Source organism: Telopea speciosissima, unplaced genomic scaffold (assembly GCF_018873765.1).
Source record: "Telopea speciosissima isolate NSW1024214 ecotype Mountain lineage unplaced genomic scaffold, Tspe_v1 Tspe_v1.0017, whole genome shotgun sequence".
In the NCBI taxonomy this organism is placed as follows: domain Eukaryota; kingdom Viridiplantae; phylum Streptophyta; class Magnoliopsida; order Proteales; family Proteaceae; genus Telopea; species Telopea speciosissima.
In genome coordinates, this window is record NW_025317353.1 from 389,161 (window position 1) to 411,548 (window position 22,388).

The 22,388-nt window shown below is 37.8% G+C and overlaps 1 protein-coding gene across 1 annotated transcript; it reads left to right on the forward strand.

Annotated features, from left to right (window-relative positions):
- The first annotated feature begins 1,580 nt into the window (after positions 1–1,580).
- On the forward strand, positions 1,581–21,067 carry LOC122647279 (basic blue protein-like). The gene is made up of 3 exons (XM_043840705.1): positions 1,581–1,590; positions 20,330–20,586; positions 20,727–21,067. The coding sequence occupies exons 2-3, from the start codon at positions 20,406–20,408 to the stop codon at positions 20,924–20,926; spliced, it is 381 nt and encodes a 126-aa protein (XP_043696640.1). The 5' UTR covers positions 1,581–1,590; positions 20,330–20,405; the 3' UTR covers positions 20,927–21,067.
- The last annotated feature ends 1,321 nt before the right edge of the window (positions 21,068–22,388 follow it).

The following is a 22,388-nucleotide window of genomic DNA, read 5'->3' on the forward strand; positions in this document are numbered from 1 at the left end:
AGATTGAAAAACAGATCTGTTTTGCTGATTTAGATCCAAAATGACAGAGAAAGATGAAAAATCAATAGCAAGAAATGAAAGAGAGATATGAATCTGTTCACCACCAACAGAATTGTGGTTTGGCCATCAAACCATATGGAAGAGGCCTATTCTCTACCGTAAGCATATCACCTCCCATTCTATCAAAATAAGCAGTTTACATCAATATGTAGATGATTTTGGACCCTTCCCTGACCTAATCTCAGATAGTTTGGACTAAAGGAAATATTTACACTTTTGAGGTGTCTGATTTGATTTTTTTTTATTTATTATTATTGTTATGATCCGATTTTTCATCGTTATTCCTATCAGAAAACTGCTGTTATCAGCCTGTTTCCTCTACTTTAATAAACTCACTAGTATTTTAAAGGAAACAGTCAATCACTAGTTTACTCAGTATTCTTTTTTTTATTAAAAGAATTATATGCCATATGTTTGCCTATTATATTAGGTCTCAATAGCAGCTCTATATGAAATTTTATTTTCCAATGCTCTCTATAAGCTCTGAAGCATGATGGAACTGTGCAAATCTTTCTTTCAAATATTAATTCTGTGTTATAGTTCTCTTTTTGTATGTCTTATTTTAAGACAAGTTAAGTGCAAATTGTTCTATATTTTCTCAATTGACAGGTTGAAACAGCTGCGTCTGAAAGGGAGCAGTTATTGCTTGTGAAAATTTCAGAGCTTGAAGCCAGGTAGTTCATATTGTAAATCAAGTGACTGGGTTGAACCTTCTGTAGGACTTTGTGTTTGTTTGGCCAAGTGGACCAAGAATCTGAATTAATACAAGACATAAAAGTGATTCTGACATCCTTTTACAATAGAAAAAGGAATCTTTGTTTCCTCTTATATTTTTACTTTCATTTTCCTTTGAAGTAGGATGATTAATCCAACTGATGAGGTAGCGGAGGCAAGGTTGAAATATCTGCAGGTACGTGGTTGAGGAAGGTTCCTTCTGAGCTCTTCTAAATTGAAAGGTACCACATGATTTTGTGATAGAAACTGACTTTCCCAGATAAGAGAGAGAGTACACATACAGATGTGTTTTCCTATCTAATTTGTAGGGTTGTCATGTTGGATGTCTTGTATCATTTTTTGAGATAGATGCTACCTTCTTCTTAGTTGTTACATGGTGTTATAAAAACAGAGTAGTCCTACTTGTCTTTTTAACATCTAGGATAATGATGTCCTGTTGTGTAATTTTGTAGATGGGTGCTCCAAATGAACGGAAAATTGTTAAATTGTGTGAATATGCTGCCAAGAACCCCCTCCGAATTCCAAAGGTACTCCCTTCTTTCAACATAGTTTAACCTCCTTTCGTTATTTGCTATCAATAGCTTCTACTTGGAGGTTATTTTGGTCTCATTTTCTTTGCTGTAGATTGCGAAGCATCTTGAACAAAGGTGCTCAAAAGAGTTGGGGGGGGGGGGGATGCTTGCATCATCCCTTATCCCTTTCTCAATCATTGTTGAGAAGGGCATATAAAGTATCTTTTTTAGTATGTTAATTTCACATGCTTTTTTTCATTGCATCGGCCTAACCTTCCTTTTCTTTGATGGGTGACCCAAAATAGTTGAGAAAATGGATATTCCATGGACGAAATTTATGGTATGAAATATTTTGTAGCCATTACTTATAAAAAATACTCCATTATTGGTTTTCTTTCCACCATGATTATTAGTTCATATAAGGAGGTCCTATAATGGAAGGTTCTATCAAAACTGCAGCAGCATTTTACATGGTAATATTGATGCTGTCTTGCAAACTGTGTGGTTCTGTGTCAAGTTTTTTCTTTAGCAACTATAATAAATATCTTAATGGGAATGATTATGACAGTAAAAGTCTTATGACTGGTCCTCTGACTGTTCCTAACAGTTTGCGTGATCTGATCTTTTGGGCTTGATAATCAGTTGAGTAGGCAACTGTTTTTCAAGTACTATTTCCCTTGGACTAGTACCGACCCGTCTTGGTTTGGCATCAACAGTCCAGCTCCGTAGTCTGTGAAAACATTGCATGATTCAGTAAATTAATATTCAGGTTAATGTACTTATCTACTCTTCCTAAGTTTTCTTTTTGTTTTTTGTAGATCTTCCCAGAACTACTTTTCCTCCAACTTTTGAAAACAATGATGCATCCAGATGTTGAAGCTTGTATTGGACCACACCAGATATTTGCTATGATCCTTGTTCCATCATCTAACGATCCCCGACATGACTTGGCATCTTCACGATCTGGGAGTCTGTATGAACCAAGGAAGTTGAAGTCCAAAACTGCATCGGAGTTTGCCTCCAGTGCTGCTCTACTTGAAAAGCTTCGCAAGGAAAAGGGCAATGCAATAGTAGAAAAGCATGGGAATAATACTGAAGATGATTCTAAGGATAGAGAATCTGGTGATGAGAAACAGGGCTGGGCTCGTAAAAACTCGCCTAACTTTTACTAAATAAGTTGTTCTATAATTGACAGGACAACTGGACCAGCCTGCTTAACAGAGGCAGTAAGTGCTGGAATTCATGCATTTTCTAATTATAATTTCAAGGAGTGCATAGTGATTGTTGTAATGTGGCGCACTTGTTTTCTTGCATATCAAGCAATAACCATTATATCTTTCCACTTTTCAAATATGCAGGTGCCAAAAATTGCTAAACTGAGGACCAAATATCCCAGTTGCTTTCTGCTTTATGGATAGAAGCCAACATTCCTGATAACTTGCCAATTTTGAAGCTATAGCTCGTTCTTTCAACTTAACTCTTATTGCTTCACGCTTTAAGGTGAGAGCTCAATAGAATGTAGAAGTGCGACATGTATGCTGAAATCTGTCTTGAAGTATTTAACAAGATTAATTCATTTTCTCAGTACTCATTACTGTAATGAAAACCATTGCGTTGCATTCTAATGTTTTCTAAGTATCTACAACTGAGCACTTTCCTCTATACCAGGTTTTCTTACTTAAACTTGTGGTGTTGCAGAACAACAATCAAAACATTGTTGGATTCTTTCAGCTTCAAATTTCTCTCATAAATATATCTCTGGATCCTTTTAATGGTGTTGTAATTGAAAAATCCGTAAAACACGAAAGAATGACCTCTTGAACTTGAAAGAGTTGGATTTACATGTTCTTTGACTTCTTTCTGTGATCTAATTGACTGGAACATTGCTGCCTTCATGCCAGAGGTCACTTTTTGTGTTAGCAACGGCAATGTTGATGTTTGCAACAAAGATGTATAATGTTCCGGATCCTAATGATTTGCTTATGCCAGTGGTTTCTAATCATGTAAGTTTTCTTGTCCTGGATGGCTTTACTATAATTATAACTTAACAGGGAGCATTATGTAACACATTCCTTACACACCTAAAGTAAAATTTTCTCATTGGGAATAGAAGGATTTTATTAATTAAAGCCAAAAAAGTACTAGTATAGAAAAATTTAAAAGATGTGATGGGGTGCATGTTGGCCACAGTAAAACCATGCAAGTATACCCACCACTAAATCAAGGGGTGACGACCACTATACAGGGCTGTCTATGGATAACTTTGTTTGGCTAAATCATCCACATGAGATTTTGCCTACCCACCGCCATTTTCATTTCATTCAAGACTGTTTCACTGTAACTCGAACTCATCTCTATTTTCTTATTTGTTTTTAGTTTTTTGGTATTCTTTTTATTTCCTTCTCAATGCTTGGCACCTCATAACCGCTGCTCAAATTTTCCCTTATCATCCAGGACATAACTATGATATCTGGTTTTGTTTCATGATCTTCATCCTCGTTTACTGCACCACCATCTCGGTGGGTAATCCATTTTCTTGCTTCTTTCTCCGTTTTCTGTTGTTTACAATTTGATTATAAATAGTTGTTTGTGTTTGTGTTTACAGGAAGGCATATTAACCCAGCAGTGACGTTTGGGCTTTTCTTAGTCCATAAAGTGTCACTAATCCGAGATGTGATGTACATCGTGGCAGAGTGCTTGGGTGCAATGTATGGTGTAGGGCTATTAGAGGCCCTCCAAAAGTCTTACTATGTGCAGTATGGTGGTGGGGCGAAGTCTTAATTGGGTTTGTAGTTTTGTTCCCCCCTTTGGTAGGTGGCACAACCAGGTTTTTTGATCGCCTCAACAATTGAATTTCTTCCTTCTTCCACTTTTCTCTTCTTTAATTTTTAGTCAGTTCTTCGCAGTGCGCATTATAATTTGCGCTATTTTGAAGTGAAGATCGTAATCTAATCTTTAAGCATTTCATTATATGTGTGAAACTTGATAGGTTTCTTAGAACCAATTCGAGATTAAAATCCTTAGTTGACTTGGCAAGATGTATGTAAAATTGTGCGTGGTGAGTTTATGTACACGAGTCGTACAAAACTACAGTTGGCATGTATCTCTGATGTCACCTCCTCTATAAAAATATTTTCAATTGACCATTTTTGGTTTGCTCCCTTCGAAATCAACTCTATTTCCTCTTCTCTGTCTCTTTCTTTGTTCATCAGAAGCAATATAGGAAGGATCAGATTTTTGAAATATCGTTTTTGAAGTTGTAGAAAGGGCTGAAAAAAGATGAGATTTCTTTATATCCATTACTCTTTTCCAAGGCAAATGTGACCAAAATTAGGCTGGAGCTGTGTCCTTATAACAATGATTAACATCTATTTAGTTAGAATAATGAAGAAGCTTATTTCTATTCATGTGGTAAGCTAGGGGATTCTAACATGTTTTAGGCTGGAGGTCATGGGTAAGAGTTTCCTTGACAATATGTGACATTTTAGAGAAACCAAGGGGTTAGACGACTGCATCAGGTGCATCATTTTTGGGTTTCCCAACTTCCACTAATGATTTGGTGGACTCCCTCGGCATCAATGGGTTTTTTTAGGGAAATTTACGAAACACCCCCTGAAAATGGGTCAATACTCAGATCACCCCTCATATTTGAAAATACTCAGATCAACCCCTGCATTAGAGCCCTATACTCAAATTAGACCCAACCGTTAGTTAACTGATGAAGTCAGCTAGTTAAATTTTTTGAAATCCCTAAACTACCCTTGAGAAGAGAATAATTACTATTTTACCCTTAGATCTAAAAACCCAACATGTACTCTTATTTTTTTCTTAATTAAAATAAGGAATCGGAGAGGGAATATGGACTCCTTCTTCCCCAAATTGCTAAACCGAATGGAGTTAAGGTTTTAACAACCGCCACCGTAACGACATAAGCTTCTTCCACATGGACGGCATCATCTCCGATCAATAGTTGACCAGCAAAGTCAATGTGAAAAAGAGATTTATGAAAGTTTCAAAGAACTTGAAAATAGATTTTATGTGGCAAACACTTTGTTTTATAAGAGAAAAGAAAATGATGGCCGGCGGCTGCAAACCAAACTAAACCTGGATTTCATATCAGAAGGCACCTCTCAAAAAGATCAATTCCTTATTGTTTTCATTTCATATTAAGAAACCGAGAACGAGAAATGCTTGTATTATTTAAGCTCTGCAGTATCAACACTACAAAACCAGATTTCTTCCGGTTCTTGCATTAGCCAGATCATCTGCCTGCGCCAAAGGTTATCTTTGATTGACACGGCTTCCCCTTCCCCGTCACCACTGAAACCAGCAGACCTGTTGCTTCCTTGATTAAAATCATCAAAATAAAACGTTCAAAGAGTCAGACAGTCCAATTCCCCTTCCAGTTTTTCTCTTTCACCTACCTCCATTTGAGCTGTTCCACTGGTAATAACACAGGAAATCGAAGCAGGTTTAATGGCGGAATAACCAGACTGGAATTTCTCAGTTGAAGGGAATCTGAGTATGAATGGAGGAAGAAAAGCAATACTTGTAAATGGACATTGGAGTTCGGAAACTGGGACTTGTGGAGATCAGCATTTGAGAACTGAGACGGTTGACACCACGGCCATGTTCACTCTGTTTTTGGTCCTCCTGGTCATTGTTTTTGGACCTCCTCAGGGAAGCTGAGGCAGCAGCGGCGATGCTGCCTGGGCGAAGCAGAGGCAGTGGGGTATTTTAGGTTGAAGATGAAGGAAAGGGAAGTATTGTAAATTTAATTCTAATGATTTAATACAAGGGTAAAATAGTCCTTCTACACCAATAACTAACAGCAGACTAACACCGTTAGTGAAGAGGGGGTGACCTGAGTATCCACCCATTTTCATGGGGTGTTTCATAAATTTCCCATTTTTTATTATTATTGTTATGAGCCAAGTTCTCATCGTTATTCCTATCAGAAAACTGCTGTTATCAGCCTGTTTCTTCTTCTTTAATAAACTCACGAGTACTTTAAAGCAACAGCCGATAAGGCGATAACTGGTTTACTCAGCATTCTTTTCCATATTAAAAAAATTATATGCCTTATGTTTGCCTATTATATTAGGTCTCAATAGCAGCTCTATGTGAAATTTTATTTTCCGATGCTCTCTATAAGCTCTGAAGCATGATGGAACTGTTCAATTTTTTCTTTCTAATATTAATTCTGTGTTATAGTTCTTTTTATGTATGTCTCATTTGAGGGCAAGTTAAGTGCAAATTGTTCTATATTTTCTCAATTGACAGGTTGAAACAGCTGCATCTGAACTCTGAAAGAGAGCAGTTATTGGTTGTGAAAATTTCAGAGCTTGAAGCCGGGTAGATCATATTGTGAATCAAATAACTGGGTTGAACCTTCTGTAGGACTTCGTGTTTGCTTGGCCAAATGGACCAAGAATCTTAACTAATACAAGACATACAAGTGATTCTGACATCCTTTTACAAAAGAAAAAGGAATCTCTGTTTCTTGTTATATTTTTACTTTGCTTTTCCTTTGATGTAGGATGATTAATCCTATAGAGGAGGTAGCTGAGGCGAGGTTGAAATATCTGCAGGTAAGTGGCTGAGGAAGGTTCCTTCTGAGCTCTTGTATCCTTGTTTGAGATAGACTCATCTATCTTCTTCATACATGGTGTTTATAAAAACAGCATAGTCCTACTTATCTTTTTAACATCCAGGATAATGATGTCTTGCTGTGTAATTTTTTAGAAGGGTGCTTCAAATGAACGGAAAATTGTTAAATTAGAAAATTACTTGGACACCCACTAGACTATTGCCTGTTTTCTTACTATCCCCAACTTTTCAAACAATTACGTGACGGTTAGTTTGCTATTAGTGGTTGAATGAAAAAGTCCATTATACCCTTATCACATATTCAATAGAAAACAGTGAAATTGACAGATTTACCCCACCGCCCTTACCCCCTACTGCATTGCATCTGCAAGTCTGCAACATGACTGTTCAAACAATTACTTGACACCCTAATCAATTTCAGAAAAAAATCCTCTTTTCCTAAACAAATTTCAAATCAAAATAACCCAAAACCCTTAATCGATTTTTTTATCCTTCTTTGTTAAATCCTTATACTGTGGTTAGGTATTCATCACTAGTTTTGTGTTCCTTGAATTTCAAAGTCATAGATAAACCATTATTTGGTGTCTTATTCCTCAAATTTCTGCTGCACATGATTGGCATAACTGATGAAAGATATTAACCAGAGCATTGGCTTTAAGCCTTGGTTTCTTCGTTCCTTGAATTTGAGGAGTGAACATGTGTCATGTGCAGTTCAGAAATGTTGATATAAGACGGGTAGAACATTTTGCGTGGGAGGAGCCCTTTGGGTTCAATTTTTAGGGGGGGAACGCTTCATCCATCCTAGGCCTCTCTGCTCCAACAACTCCATTGTCTTCGAAAGAAACAACAACGAAAACAATAAAAAAATGCTGCAATAAGGAATGATGATGTGTATCGTCAATTAGAGAAACTGGATTTCATGACTGCTGCTAAGATTCTTTTCACCATGCCTCTAAAGAATAAGAGTTTGCATATGATACTTTAGAAGGTTGAATCGGCTCAATTTCAGCTGATGGTTCCAATGGTTTTCTCAATGAAGCTTTGCTTCGGCCTTTCCGGCTTGACAGTGAAGAGAAGACGAGGAACCCTCAGAGACGTATGCGAGAGTACAGGCGGTGTTGGCTCCATCTCGGGCTTAATCTTTGAGGATGCCCTAATGGTTTTTGAAACAGCAGCCATGGCTGCCGGTTTATTAATAATAAAAAAAAATCTGTCCAAGTAATTGTTTGAAAAATTGGGGATAGTAAGAAAACGGGCAATAGTCTAGGAGGTGTCCAAGTAATTTTTTCTTGTTAAATTGTGTGAATATGCTGCCAAGAACCCCCTCCGAATTCCAAAGGTACTCCCTTCTTTCAACATAATTTAACCTCCTTTCGTTATTTCCGTATCAATGGTTTCTACTTGGAGGTTATTTTGGTCTCCTTTTCTTTGCTGAGATTGCCAAGTATCTTGAACAAAGGTGCTCAAAAGAATTGAGGTCTGAGCATATCATATATATCAGTATTATCACAGAGGCATACCATAAACTGCTTTGCATATGCAAGGAGCAGATGTAAGTTTAATGGTTTTCTTTTCCCCTCTTATCTTTCTTGATTTTTACTTTAATTTTAGTTGTGGAATACAGTTTTTTTTAATTAAAAAAAGAGAAAAGAAAATAATTGTATTTAGGACTTAATGTTCTTATGAAACTAGTCTCATTTCCTATTTTCTTAGAATTTCCAAGTCCAACTACTGTTAGTTCCGTTTCTGGTTCAGGGCAACTCAAGAAGTGTATTCAGTCTCATTTGCTTGACCCGGATTTGGTGTCATTTAAATATTCCCCTCATTTGGAATTACGGAGTAGTTTTCAAGATTTTTTTTTCTTTCCTTTTTGTTCTTACTACTTTATCTTGGGGAAGAATTTATCCATGAATTCTATACTGTATCTATTTTAGTTGCCGGAAGGTGGGTCTTTTTGCATTCGTTTGCTGCAAGGCCATAGGTGGTAGTTCATTGGCATTATCACAAATATATTTTTCTTGAATGCATTTTTTTCTATAGGGCATACTTCGCTCTTAGTCTACTGATTGTTGTAATTGAACTCTTGGACTTTGGGACTCCACAAAGCAAGACAGTGTTCGTATTCTAGGATGCAAAACCTTGACCAGATTCTTTCATAGTCAGGTGATTTTGGGATGTAATTGGCATCGTTTTTTAGTAAGTTACTTGTATATCTTGCTACTTTTTATTTGAATTATACAAACTGGTTAATCCCTTCAAGACTTCAATGTAAGTGTTGTGTTTGTTCTTAATAATCTGTTGTTGAGAAATCAGGAAATTTTTCTGGTTGGTGAAACATCCATTCAGTGGAGAAACTGATCGTAAATTACATTTTTCCCCCCATTGTTGGTGGACTGTGTTGACATTTTTCTTGTTCTTATTGGTTGTGGTGGAAAACATAGTTTCCTCGTATTGAAGGGAAGTGCAAAGATCAAGCAATTGGAAGAAAAAGATATAAACTGTGAACATTTAACAGCTTGATAGGCATTCTGCACTAATAAATGCACATATTTATTTTTCTTTTTCTTCCATTCTTTGAATTTTTGTAACTAGAAACTTAATCACCCATATCGCCGGATTATAACTATAATACACTTGTTAGAGAAGAAAATATGATTAGTTTTAGAAAGTCTAATCAAGAGTTATGAGATTATGTTCAATTTGGAAGCACCACGTTTGACTGCCATTTCATACATGGAAACCTCTTAACCAGCTTTACAAATTAATTCCTTAACTCCCTGTCTCCACAAGCTCACCTCCTGTTTGGCCACACGTGCATTTGCACGTGCATGTTTACTAGTATATATATATAGGGAAAAAGTTCTCTGTCCGGGAGTGTGGCCTATGACAGCACTCCCATGAGTCTATCTCTCTCCTCCCTATGTGAAAAGACACCTCTGCCCCCTTGTTTTATGGCGTAGGCCACACTCCTGGACAGAGAACTGCTTTCCATATATATATATATATTATTTATTTTTTTTTTTTTTTTGGGGGGAGTTGGATTGGTTTACAATTGTTATAAAGGGATCCTCTTCAATCACTTGATCTAAAAGTGGAGCATTCTTCTGAGCAGCTGATTGGATTTGGGATGATGCTTGGATTGCGGATTTGTGCTAACAGTTTGTGAAGTGCTTGCTTACTTGGATCAGATGCCATCAAGTTATGGATTTGGTTTTTGTCCTTAACAAAGTTTCAGAATTTTGTTTTACTTCTCTCATTTGATGTGTATTTGGCATTGCTTTCCTCTTTTTTTCTGCAACAATGAACTTTATTTTAGTATTTTATGTCTCATTTTTTGAGTGTTGATTCCACCTTTCATGCTTACTTTTTTCTAATAAATGAACAATGAACAGACTTCTTTTATGATTTTACTCTCATCTTTACTTGTACTGTTACTTCTCCATATGTTTTTTGCTGGTTCTGTTCTTACCTTTGTGCATGAACAGGCAGATGGAAGTTATGCTTACAATATTGAGAAATTGGTTCCTAGAGTATGCATGCTTGCACTTGAGCCTGGGGAGGAATATAGCAAGGGGAAAATTACTTGGACACCCCCTAGACTATTGCTCGTTTTCTTACTATCCCCTCTTTTTCAAACAATTACTTGAACACCCCCTGCATTTTACCATTTCTTTCAAGTAGGTCCTGTGCGTTAGTTTAGTGATGATGTCATCGGTTAAATTTTTGTAATGTCTAAACTGACCCTTTTACCCTCTTCATCCTGCAACCCTCTGATTTCAGATTCAAATCCTAATCGATTTCAGAAAAAATTCTTTGTTCTTAAACAAATTTCTAATTAAAATAACCCAAATCCTTCTTCTTCCTGCAACCCACCGATTTCATATTCAAAACCTAATCGATTTCAGAAAAAAATTTATTTCTTAAACAAATTTAAAATCAAAATAACCCAAAACCCTTAATCGATTTCAGATTCAAACCCTAATAAATCTCTTTCTGGCACACGGCTCATACCCCTTTCAGTTCCAGCAATTTTCTCCGATTCGGAAAATCGAACATCTCCGATAGGTTCTCACCGAGAGAGACAGCATTAATGACACTGAACGGTGCGAAAGGACCAGATCTCTCACTTGAGTTGGAACGCTTTCCACTCAGCTTCTTAATTTTCCGATTCAAAGCTGAGGATCGTTTCTTCTTCTTCGTTGGAGTCGTCTTTTACTTCGAATTATGCAGAATACTGTACAAGCTTGGTTATCGAGGGACCGAGTAATACTGATCAGAAGGAATCCTCGTCTCTGCTAATAACTTTAGGTGTGGTAGGTACTTTCCACAACAAGAGTAGTTTCTTCTGAAATAACTTTAGTTGTAGCTCATATCTTGTGTCTAGGGCTGGCATTCCAAGACTTCACACTCTTGTTAGATGTTTGACATGTTTACTCATATTGATGCACGTTTGACATAATACGGGTGTCTGCAGACTGCATTTAGTTCTAGGAGATCATTGAGTTTGATATGCGTCCATCTAACATTATCTACGTCTGACGCTAACACATGTAATAGTAGTTACATAGGATCAACAGTTTGTAAACCAGTAGCAAGATATGATTAAAGCATGCGCATTCATGTATATATGCAAGTCTGATAATCAAGTCTCTCTACTTGTGAATATGCTTTCAATTTAAGCTTCTGTTTGTACAACTCAAAATTTTGGCTATTTTAAGTTTAATTGGGTTCCTCAATCATGAATTTCTTTCGATTTAAAGATTTATACTTTGCGCAGATTGTGCTTGCCACATTGAATAACTACGAACCAGATATAAATCTTGTAGATGTGGTGAAAGGGGGGAACCAGATCACAATTGGTTTGATGAAGTAGTTCGATGTGAAGCAAGGGATCGTGTTGGTGTTGATAGTGATCTCAGCCTGAGCTACATTAGGCCAAGACAAGAAAAAAAAGATTGCACTCTATTGACTCGGTAATAATGAACAACCCCACATGTTTAACTCAAAAAATGACGTCCTTCAGTAGCATATTCTTGATACTTTATGCATTCTTCTGGTGGAACTTTTTTCTTTCCATTCCTCCAAAGATTAAAAAAAAATAATAATGTAGTGGACTGTGGTTAATACATTGGTTTACTTGCACAACAGAGAAGAGATTGAAAATCCATAAATATGTGCTCAAATTTATGTTCAGAAAATAGTAGAATTCGCCAAGGAGAGTACGACAATGCACCAGGCTTTAGATTTTATGTTCGCTTACTTTGATAATGGGAAGCACTGGGCTCCTTGGCAGGGGTTAGCTATGGTTGTGTTCTTTATGATATGTGCTACTTTATGGACACTGCAGGTATTTTGGTGCCTTTTCTATTCTCTCTCTCTCGCTAAAACTTCTTTTTCATTATACTTGATGTGTGATATTGATGTTTTCAGCCGGATAAGCCATCGTCGTCGTCGTCGAAACACTGACGTTTTCTCATTGAGGTTCTCTACTTCACTTGGTCCTGCATCTCTAGCGACCGCCATTTTCATTTATTCAAGACTGCTTCACTGTAACTTGAACTCATCCCTATTTTCTTATTTGTTTTTAATTTTTTGGTAGTCTTTTTATTTCCTTCTTGACGCTTGGCACCTCATAACTGCTGCTCAAATTTTCTCTTATAATCCAGGATATAACTATGATATCTGGTTTTGTTTCATGATCTTCATCCTCATTTACTGCACCACCATCTCTGGTGGGTAATCCATTTTTTCGGTTCTTTCTCTGTTTTCTGTTGTTTGCAATTTGATTATAAGCAGTTGTGTGTGTTTGTGTTTACAGGAGGGCATATTAACCCAGCAGTGACGTCTCTTCTTTTCTTAGCCCGTAAAGTGTCACTAATCCGTGCTGTGATGTACATCGTGGCAGAAAGCTTGGGTGTAATGTGTGGTGTAGGCCTTACAAAGTCATACTATGTGCAGTATGGTGGTGGGGCAAACAAGATCGCCGATGGCTACAGAAAAGGTGTGGGTTTGGCAGCTCAAATTATTGGCACCTTCGTCCTTGTCTACATTATTTTCTCTGCTACTGATCCCAAGAAAAGTGTTAGAGACTCCCATGTCCCTGTAAGATCACCTGTTTTACATGGAAAACAGAGTATTATTAGAAGCGACATTTCTCAATTCTCTTGTTAACCCACATGGAAAACGTTCTAATTGAGAACTTTTGCTTTGGATTGACAGGTATTTGCACTACTTCCAATTGGGTTTGCAGTTTTGTTCCCCACTTTGGTGGGTGGCACAACCAGGTTTTTTGATCGCCTCAACAATTGAATTTCTTCCTTCTTCCACTTTTCTCTTCTTTATTATTTAGTCATTTCCTCACAGTGCGCATTCTAATTTGCGCTATTTTGAAGTGAAGATCATAATCTAATCTTTAAGCATTTTGTTATGTGTGTGAAACTTGATAGGTTTTTTAGAACCAATTCGAGATTAATATCCTTTGTTGACCTGGCAAGATGTATGTAAAATTGTGCGTGGTGGATTTAACGTACACGAGTCGTAGGAAACTACTGTTGGCATGTATTTTTTATGTTACCTCCTCTATATAAATATTTTCCATTGACCATTTTTGGTTTGCTCCCTTTCAAATAAACTCTATTTTCTCTTCTCTCTCTCTTTCTTTGTTCATCAGAAGCAATATAGGAAGAATCAGATTTTTAAAATATCATTTTTGAAGTTGTAGAAGGGGCTGAAAAAAGATGAGATTTCTTTATAGCCATTACTCTTTTCCAAGGCAAATGTGACCAAAATTAGGCTGGAGCTGTGTCCGTATAACAATGATTAACATCTATTTAGTTACAATAATGAAGAAGCTTAATCCTATTCATGTGGTAAACTTGGGTGATTCTAACAGGGCTAGAGGTCATGGGTAAGAGATTCCTTGACAATATGTAACATTTTAGAGAAACAAGGGGGTTAGACAGCTGCATCAGGTGCATCATTCTTGGGTTTCCCAACTTCCACTAATGATTCAGTGGACTCCCTAGGCATGGATGGGTTTTTCTTTATTACTATTGTCATGCCCCCATCCCAACAAGGGATAAAATACATTATATAAGGGGTGACTAGACGACTTGTCATCCTACTAAGCCGCCAGGATCATCGACACACAGTGTCCCAACGCATACCATAACTAATATTAAAACAATATAATATCGAGTGCGGAAAGGGAAATATTACATTCCAAATGATCACTAGTTTATGGAAGCGTATAAAATTAATAGTTACAAGATGATCAAAGCCTAGATGATAAATACCGTAGTTAATCCATTTTTCATTACCATCTAATAATGATCAACAAGGGTATAACAAGAAATGTTTATATACGGGCTTACGCCCTAAAATAAACAAAAGGGGAACAAGTCCCTAGAATTCTCACGGCCCGTAGGCACGATTGTCACAAGGACGTGCCATGTTCCTCTAACACACCTTCGGCTCCTCCGTACCGCATCATAATCTAAAAATTTGTACACGAGGGGTTAGCTCTCCACCGAGCCGAGTGAGGGGATGGGGATAAATATATATATTATCCGGGTTTTGCACCGACACCCACCGCACCGAGACCCATCAAAGTAAAGCATCTCCAATTAACATCATAACATTCATATATAAAAGTATGCAATATCGCGAAGCATGCTTAATAATTTATAATGATGATATAATATACAATGCAATAATAATATCAAGCCCAAACAACCAAACCCACTCACAATATGTGTTATGCCCGATGTTATGAGTTGTCGCGAAATCAAGTAACACGTACAAGATGAAAACTTTAAACCTAAATAAAGAGTGAAAATAGGGTTAATTAAGTAAAGGGACGGATCCCAAAAGGTCTCCCATAAATCATTTAAGTATAAGGTTTCGAAGTAGAGTGGTCAGGAGCGTGGTTTCATGCCCAAATTCCGCAACTGACACGTAAATCCTAGAAACCAGGGGCTCAGCAGTTTCGATCAAGGTCGGTTGCGAGATGTGGTTTGAAAACTGAGCAAGGTCTAAATCCTAGAAACCAGGGGTTCGAGACGAGTTTGATCAAGGTCGGTTGCGAGATGTGGTTTCGGAAGCTGAAGCCGAGTGTAAATCCGACCTTCGCCGGGGCTCGGGGACAATTTTAGTCAAGTCGGATGCGGATGTGGTTTTAAAAGCTGAAACCAGTGTAAATCCGACCTTCGCGAGGCTTCGAGGACAATTTTAGTGAGTCGGATGCGAGATGTGGTTTGAGCTGAAGCCAGTGTAAATCCGACCTTCACAGGGCCTTCTCGGGAAGGTAATTTCGGGGTGGTTTCTTGCGAGTCTAAAACCACATGTAAGTCCTAGCTAACCAGGGGGCTTAGGAAGGTCTGCGCGAGGTGGTTGCGGTGTGGTTTCTCAGTGCGAAAACCACGTAAACCACATACCCGCAGAATCGAAAATGAAGGGTTTCTTGCTAGGGATTCATTTTCCAAGGGGTTTAAAGGTAGGGAGGCTTCAAGAAAGCTTCCTCCTGTACATTAGGGTTCTAAGACCTCATTAGGTCCATGTAATCCCATGGATTTAAGAGGGAAAACAAAGAGAACCTAAATTAAGACATAATAGGGTAGAAACCTTAAATTTCTTAAATGGAAAGAGATTACTTAGGCTTAGGGCTTGTAATGGAGTGAAATAACTCCACTATAGTCTAGGTTTAGAGGTTCCATCGATTCCTGGTCGAATCTCTCCCATTTCCCAAACCTCAAAACTCAAAATAGATGAAGAGATGTGGGTTTCAATGGCTTACCTTCCCCAATGTAGAAAAGCTCCACGTAGAGGGCTCCACAAGGCGAGATTCCAAGCCTTCAACCAAGCTTTTCCATTCCTCCTTCTCCTTTTCTCCTTCCTTCTTTCTTCTTTCCTTCTTTCTTCTTTCTTCTTTCTCCTTTCTCTCCTCTTTCTCTCCTCCACGATTTAGGTTAGATGGGAGAAGAAATGAAAATGAATGCTTCTCCCCCCCTTTGTCTTATTTATAGAAAATGGGCTTGGGTCCTTTGGGTTAAATGGGTCAGTAGTTAAATGGGTGGATCCAAGATAAATGGGTCATTAGGCCAAATGGGTAGTTTAAGTTAAATGGGTCAAGAGGGCTTAATGGGTTGACCCATGGTCTTATTTAGTACAGGAATGGGTTAACCCATCTTTGGGTCAAATAGAGTCAAATGGGCCCTCAGTTGAATGGGCCTCTTAACTAAATGGGCTCGCCCATAGGTTTCAAATAGAAAAGAACCCACTGGGATGGGTCCATCCACCTGGGATTATAAGCCCATCACACGCTCCCTTAAATAAGGGGGACCCACAAAAGAATATTCCCAACTCAACTAAAATAGCCCGGGCGGTCTAAATCTTGACCCGCACTTCAAGGGCATCGAGGAAAAAGATAAATAAATAAGCGAGGGCTAAAACTTACTTCTCCATTGCCGTGGTGTGTCAATGGTAAGCCCGTATCATGGTCAATAATTTGTAGCTGGGTTTGACCACCAGTGAAAGCAACTCACCAAGACGCCGTGGCGATGATAACCACACGTCACGCGGGGAAGAAATAATAATTAATTATGATCCGAGTGCGGGTATAACAACTATTGTTATGATCCGAGTTTTCATCGTTATTCCTATCAGAAAACTGCTGTTATCAGCCTGTTTCCTCTTCTTTAATAAACTCACTTGTACTTTAAAGCAACAGCCGATGACTGGCTTACTCAGCCTATCAGAAAACTGCTGTTATCAGCCTGTATGCCTTATGTTTGCCTATTATATTAGGTCTCAATAGCAGTTCTATGTGAAATTTTATTTTCCAATGCTCTCTATAAGCTCTGAAGCATGATGGAACTGTTCAATTCTTTCTTTCTAATATTAATTCTGTGTTATAGCTCTTTTTATGTATATCTCATTTGAGGGCAAGTTAAGTGCAAATTGTTCTATATTTTCTCAATTGACAGGTTGAAACAGCTGCATCTGAACTCTGAAAGGGAGCAGTTTTTGGTTGTGAAAATTTCAGAGCTTGAATTCAAGTAGATGATATTGTGAATCAAGTAACTGGGTTGAACCTTATGTAGGACTTAGTGTTTGCTTGGCCAAATGGATCAAGAATCTGAATTAATACAAGACATACAAGTGATTCTGACACCTTTTACAAAAGAAAAAGGAATCTCTGTTTCCTCTTATACTTTTACTTTCCTTTTCCTTTGGTGTAGGATGATTAATCCAACTGAGGAGGTAGCTGAGGCAAGGTTGAAATATCTGCAGGTAAGTGGCTGAGGAAGGTTCCTTCTGAGCTCTTGTATCCTTGTTTGAGATAGACTCATCTATCTTCTTGTTACATGGTGTTTATAAAAACAGAGTAGTCCTACTTATCTTTTTAACATCCAGGATAATGATGTCTTGCTGTGTAATTTTTTTGAAGGGTGCTCCATATGAATGGAAAATTGTTAAATGAGAAAATTACTTGGACACCCCCTAGACTATTGCCTGTTTTCTTACTATCCCCAACTTTTCAAACAATTACTTGACACCCCTTGAAATCTGACGGTCTTAGTTTGCTGTTAGTGGTTGAATGAAAAAGTTCATTTTACCCTTATCACATATTCAATAGAAAACAGTGAAATAGGCAGATTTACCCCACCGCCTCTACCCCCTACTGCATTGCATATGCAAGTCTACAGCATGACTGTTCAAACAATTACTTCACACCCTAATCGATTTTAGAAAAAAATCCTCTTTTCTTAAACAAATTTCAAATCAAAATAACCCAAAACCCTTAATCGATTTTTTTTTTTTCTTTGTTAAATCCTTCTACTGTGGTTAGGTCTCAATTTTGCCTTTTTCCTCTTCATATTCATCACGGGTATTGTGTTCCTTGAATTTCAAAGTCATAGATAAACCATTATTTGGTGTCTTATTCCTCAAATTTCTGCTGCACATGATTGGCATAATTGATGAAAGATATTAACCGGGGCGTTGGTTTAAGCCTTGGGTTCTTCGTTCCTTGAATTTGAGGAGTGAACTTTTGTCATGTGCAGTTCAAAAATGTTGATATAAGATGGGTACAACATTTTGCGTGGGAGGAGACTTTTGGGTCCAATTTTTATGGGGAACATGCCTCATCCATCCCAGGCCTCTCTGCTCCAACAACTCCATTGTCTTTGAAAGAAACGATAACAAGATGCACCAATAAGGGATGATGATGTGTATTGTCAATTAGAGAAACTGGATTTCATGACTGCTACTAAGATTGTTTTCACAATGCCTCCAAAGAAAAAGAATTTGCATATGATACTTTAGAAGATTGGATCGGCTCCATTTCAGCTGATGGTTCCAATGGTTTTCTCAACGAAGCTTTGCTTCAGCCTTTCCGGCTTGACAGTGAAGAGGAGACGAGGAACCCCCAGAGATGGATGCGAGAGTACAGGCGGTGTTGGCTCCATTTCGGGCTTAATCTTCGAGGATGCCCTAATGGTTTTTGAAACAGCAGCCATGGCTGCTGGTTTTTTTTTTTTTTTTTGGATGCAGGAAGAAGAAGAAGAAGGGGGTAGATCTGTCCAAGTAATTGTTTGAAAATTTGGGGATGGTAAGAAAACGGGCAATAGTCTAGGGGGTGTCCATGTAATTTTCTCTTGTTAAATTGTGTGAATATGCTGCCAAGATCCCCCTCCGAATTCCAAAGGTACTCCCTTCTTTCAACATAATTTAACCTCATTTCGTTATTTCCGTATCAATGGTTTCTACTTGGAGGTTATTTTGGTCTCCTTTTCTTTGCTGTAGATTGCCAAGTATCATGAACAAAGGTGCTCAAAAGAATTGAGGTCTGAGCATATCAAATATATCAGTATTATCACAGAAGCATACCATAAACTGCTTTGCATATGCAAGGAGTAGATGTAAGTTTAATGGTTTTCTTTTCCCCTCTTATCTTTCTTGATTTTTTACTTTAATTTTAGTTGTGGAATACAGTTTTTTTTAATTAAAGAAAGGAAAAAGAAAATAAGTGTATTTAGGACTTAATGTTCTTATGAAACTAGTCTCATTTCCTATTTTCTTAGAACTTCCAAGTCCAACTACTGTTAGTTCTGTTTTTGGCTTAAGGCAACTCAAGAAGTGTATTCAGTCTCATTTGCTTGACCCGGATTTGGTGTCGTTTAAATATTCCCCTCATTTGCACTTATGGGGTACTTTTCAAGAGTTTTTTGTCTTTCCTTTTTGTTCTTACTACTTTATTTAGGGAAGATTTTATCCATAAATTTTTGATACTGTATCTATTTTAGTAGCCAGAAGGTGGGTCTGTTTGCATTCTTTTGCTGCTAGGCCATAGGTGGTAGATCTTTGGCATTATCTCAAATATATTTCTCATGTATGCATTTTGTTCTATACCCCTATCTTAAAGAAATATTGGGAATAAAATAAAGGGCGACTAAAAGGTGTCAAGTTCAGTGTCATTCAGAAACTCCCTTTAAATATTGAAATCACATTGGTATCAAATTCGACAATAACGATATTGATACCTATATGGATCGGTCATATCGATTTGTATCAAACAATTTTATCCTTATTTTCCTTAAAGGATTCGATTTTTAGACTGTATGGCCGATCTAACGTGAATATTTGAAATTATGATTGTAACACTCTAACTCAATCACCATCAGGGTTTAAAAATTCGGAATCACAAGATCGGTCTCTATCAACTTCCATTCGAATGAATTGATAGAAATAGTGGAAAATCAAAACTTAAGAGTTGGGAAGAAGCACAAACTTCCACAAATACGTTTCTTTTGAAAATCTTCGTTTAAAAGATTGTAGATGGTGTGCAGAAAGTATCAGGGAACAATGGAGAATATTATCGACTCTGTGCAATTGGGGGTAGAGCACTTTTTATCCGGAATGGGTGTATTTTTCTTCACCCATGGTGGAGGAAAACTATCTTAAAATATTTACAAATTTTACTATAGATCTGTTTTTTTTTTTTTTCCTATCCTAGATTTCGTAGATTTTTAATATGGAAAAAGACATCATTACTAAAGACTTTAAGTAAGCTATGTGGCTTCATCACCCTGGCTGTAGAAGTCACAGACAAAACAGTAACTGAGGTTTGACTAGAGAAGAAAGCTTTCTATAAAAAAAAGATGGAGAAAGAAGACTGAAAACATGACATACTCACTGAATCAAGTATGAAGAGCTTTATTGATAAGAGTATTGTGGCCTTGTGGGTTGTAAGCCCCTTGTAAGCTTTTGACACTTCAGTCTTTGAAGTTTGAAAATTATAGCCTTTATTATGGGTCTGGCCTGCTTTGTTTCCAATTAATGGGACCCCTTTCTACTCAACCCCCTCAAAAACCCCTATATAAAGGCCACTCCACCTTGCCTGATTGCATCAAGTTTCCTTCTCATTCCTTTGTTGCGATCGTCTTCTTCTTCTTCTTCTTGTTACTTGTGCTGGAGTTGTTAGAGAAGATGGCCCAGGGAAGAGGCAGTGCAGCTAGAATTGTTATTGTTGGGATCACATTGCTTGCCCTGTTGCTTCACTTTGAGACTGCCCATGCAGCTACCTACACAGTTGGGGACAGTGGTGGATGGACCTTCAATGTAGTTAGTTGGACTAAAGGGAAGCACTTCAGAGCTGATGATACTCTTAGTAAGTATAAGCATATCAAAATCCAACCAAGATCTCATTATAATAACTTTCCTCTTTGTCACAACCTTGAGTTCAAAGCATTGTAGAGACTCTTTCTGTTATGGTCATTTCTTGATTCATGCACCTCTTTTGTGTTGCAGTTTTCAAGTACGATCCATCGATCCACAACGTTGTCGCTGTCAACAGGAAAGGTTACAGCAATTGCAAGACCCCAGCTGGGGCTAAAGTGTATAAATCAGGGAACAATCAGATCAAATTGTCTAAGGGGCAGAGCTACTTCATCTGCAATTTTCCTGGGCACTGTGAATCAGCTATGAAAATTGCTGCTAATGCAGTGTAAACCAAGATTAAGAGGAGTATGTGTCTCTTATAGTAGAAGATACATATAATATTGAGAAGCACTACAGTAATAGAGAGTAATGAACTTCATGTGACTGGAGAATAGAGAATGCCACTAAATAAAGCCTATATTTGAAACATGGATGTTATCTTGTCTTGTGGCCCGATAAATGACTGATCTAAACTTCACTGAAATACAACATTTAGATTAACGGTTTGGTTTCAGTTTAGCCCCTACCAGCCCGAACCAAATCGTCCGGAAGGAAACCAAATTAAGAGAGGGGGGGGGGGGAGGGGGAGGGGATAATCAGCATTAGGGTACTTATGAGTTACATATCATTGTACTAGGTTGGCTTACTGTTTAGTGATTCTATTTTCTAGGGGTAATATACCTATGTGCGATCCATTTCACATGTGAGACCTGTGGTGTATTCCCCTTTCCTTTGGTAGAGAACTTACAATATATTCCTTACCACAAAAAAAATAAAAAAAAACGTACAATATATTGACTGTGAACAGATCAACTGATTTATGATTGGTTTTTTTTGCATATCAGGTGTTTGGGTCGGACAAGAAATAGTGGTTTGTCCCTGCATATTCAGAAGAGGATCTAAGACGTATGCCAGCACTTCAGGGACTTAAATATCCTTCGAAGCCTGATCTCGATGCCCAGGAGTTCTAACAATCATTAACGGCATGAATCGTGAAATTCTTTTCTTCATGTTTGTTGTGAAGAAGGATTTCATGCCCCCACAAAACAGAGATGAGGCACGCATCAAGTGTGGACCTGTATATGTCAATCCTCACACATCTGTAGTAGCATCGTCAAGACGAAGTAACACGCCAGATTTCTGATCTCATTGTAAGGAACAGCTCACAAAGCAGGGAAATTGTGGGGAATGGGGGGAAGGGTTTTTTGTGATGATATTATTTATTATTCTTGTTGATTTTTATGGGAGTGGAATTGTAAAAGAAGGGTTGTACTGTGTCTGGAGTGACCTGAGGACATTCTAATGCAGAATGGATGGTTATGACCCAGCAATGACAAAATAATTGATGATACTCTAAATTGAGGTGCTTCAAGAGGTTTTCTGGATTAATTGCAGAAAATTTTTATTTTGCCAAAATTAAGCTAGAATCCGCTCTTCTATGGCATCAATAATCCTTTGTGGAGTGACTGTCTGCGGTGGTGGTGGACGAGGATGTCGGAGGCACTCAATCAACTTACGGACACAGTTAAAGACAGGCCGGCAACGTAAGATGATGAACCCAATCTGTCCAATCACAGCCCCAGTGACAGTAGCAGTGGCTAAAGGCTCCATATATACTTCAATCTTGGTTATGAGAGATATATCTCTAATGAGATTTGTTTTCTGCCCATAATCTTATACAGAAATTGGCTGGAAAGATGAGCACCGAGATGAGTTAGGGGGGAGGAAGCAATGGAAAAGTGATTTTATTGC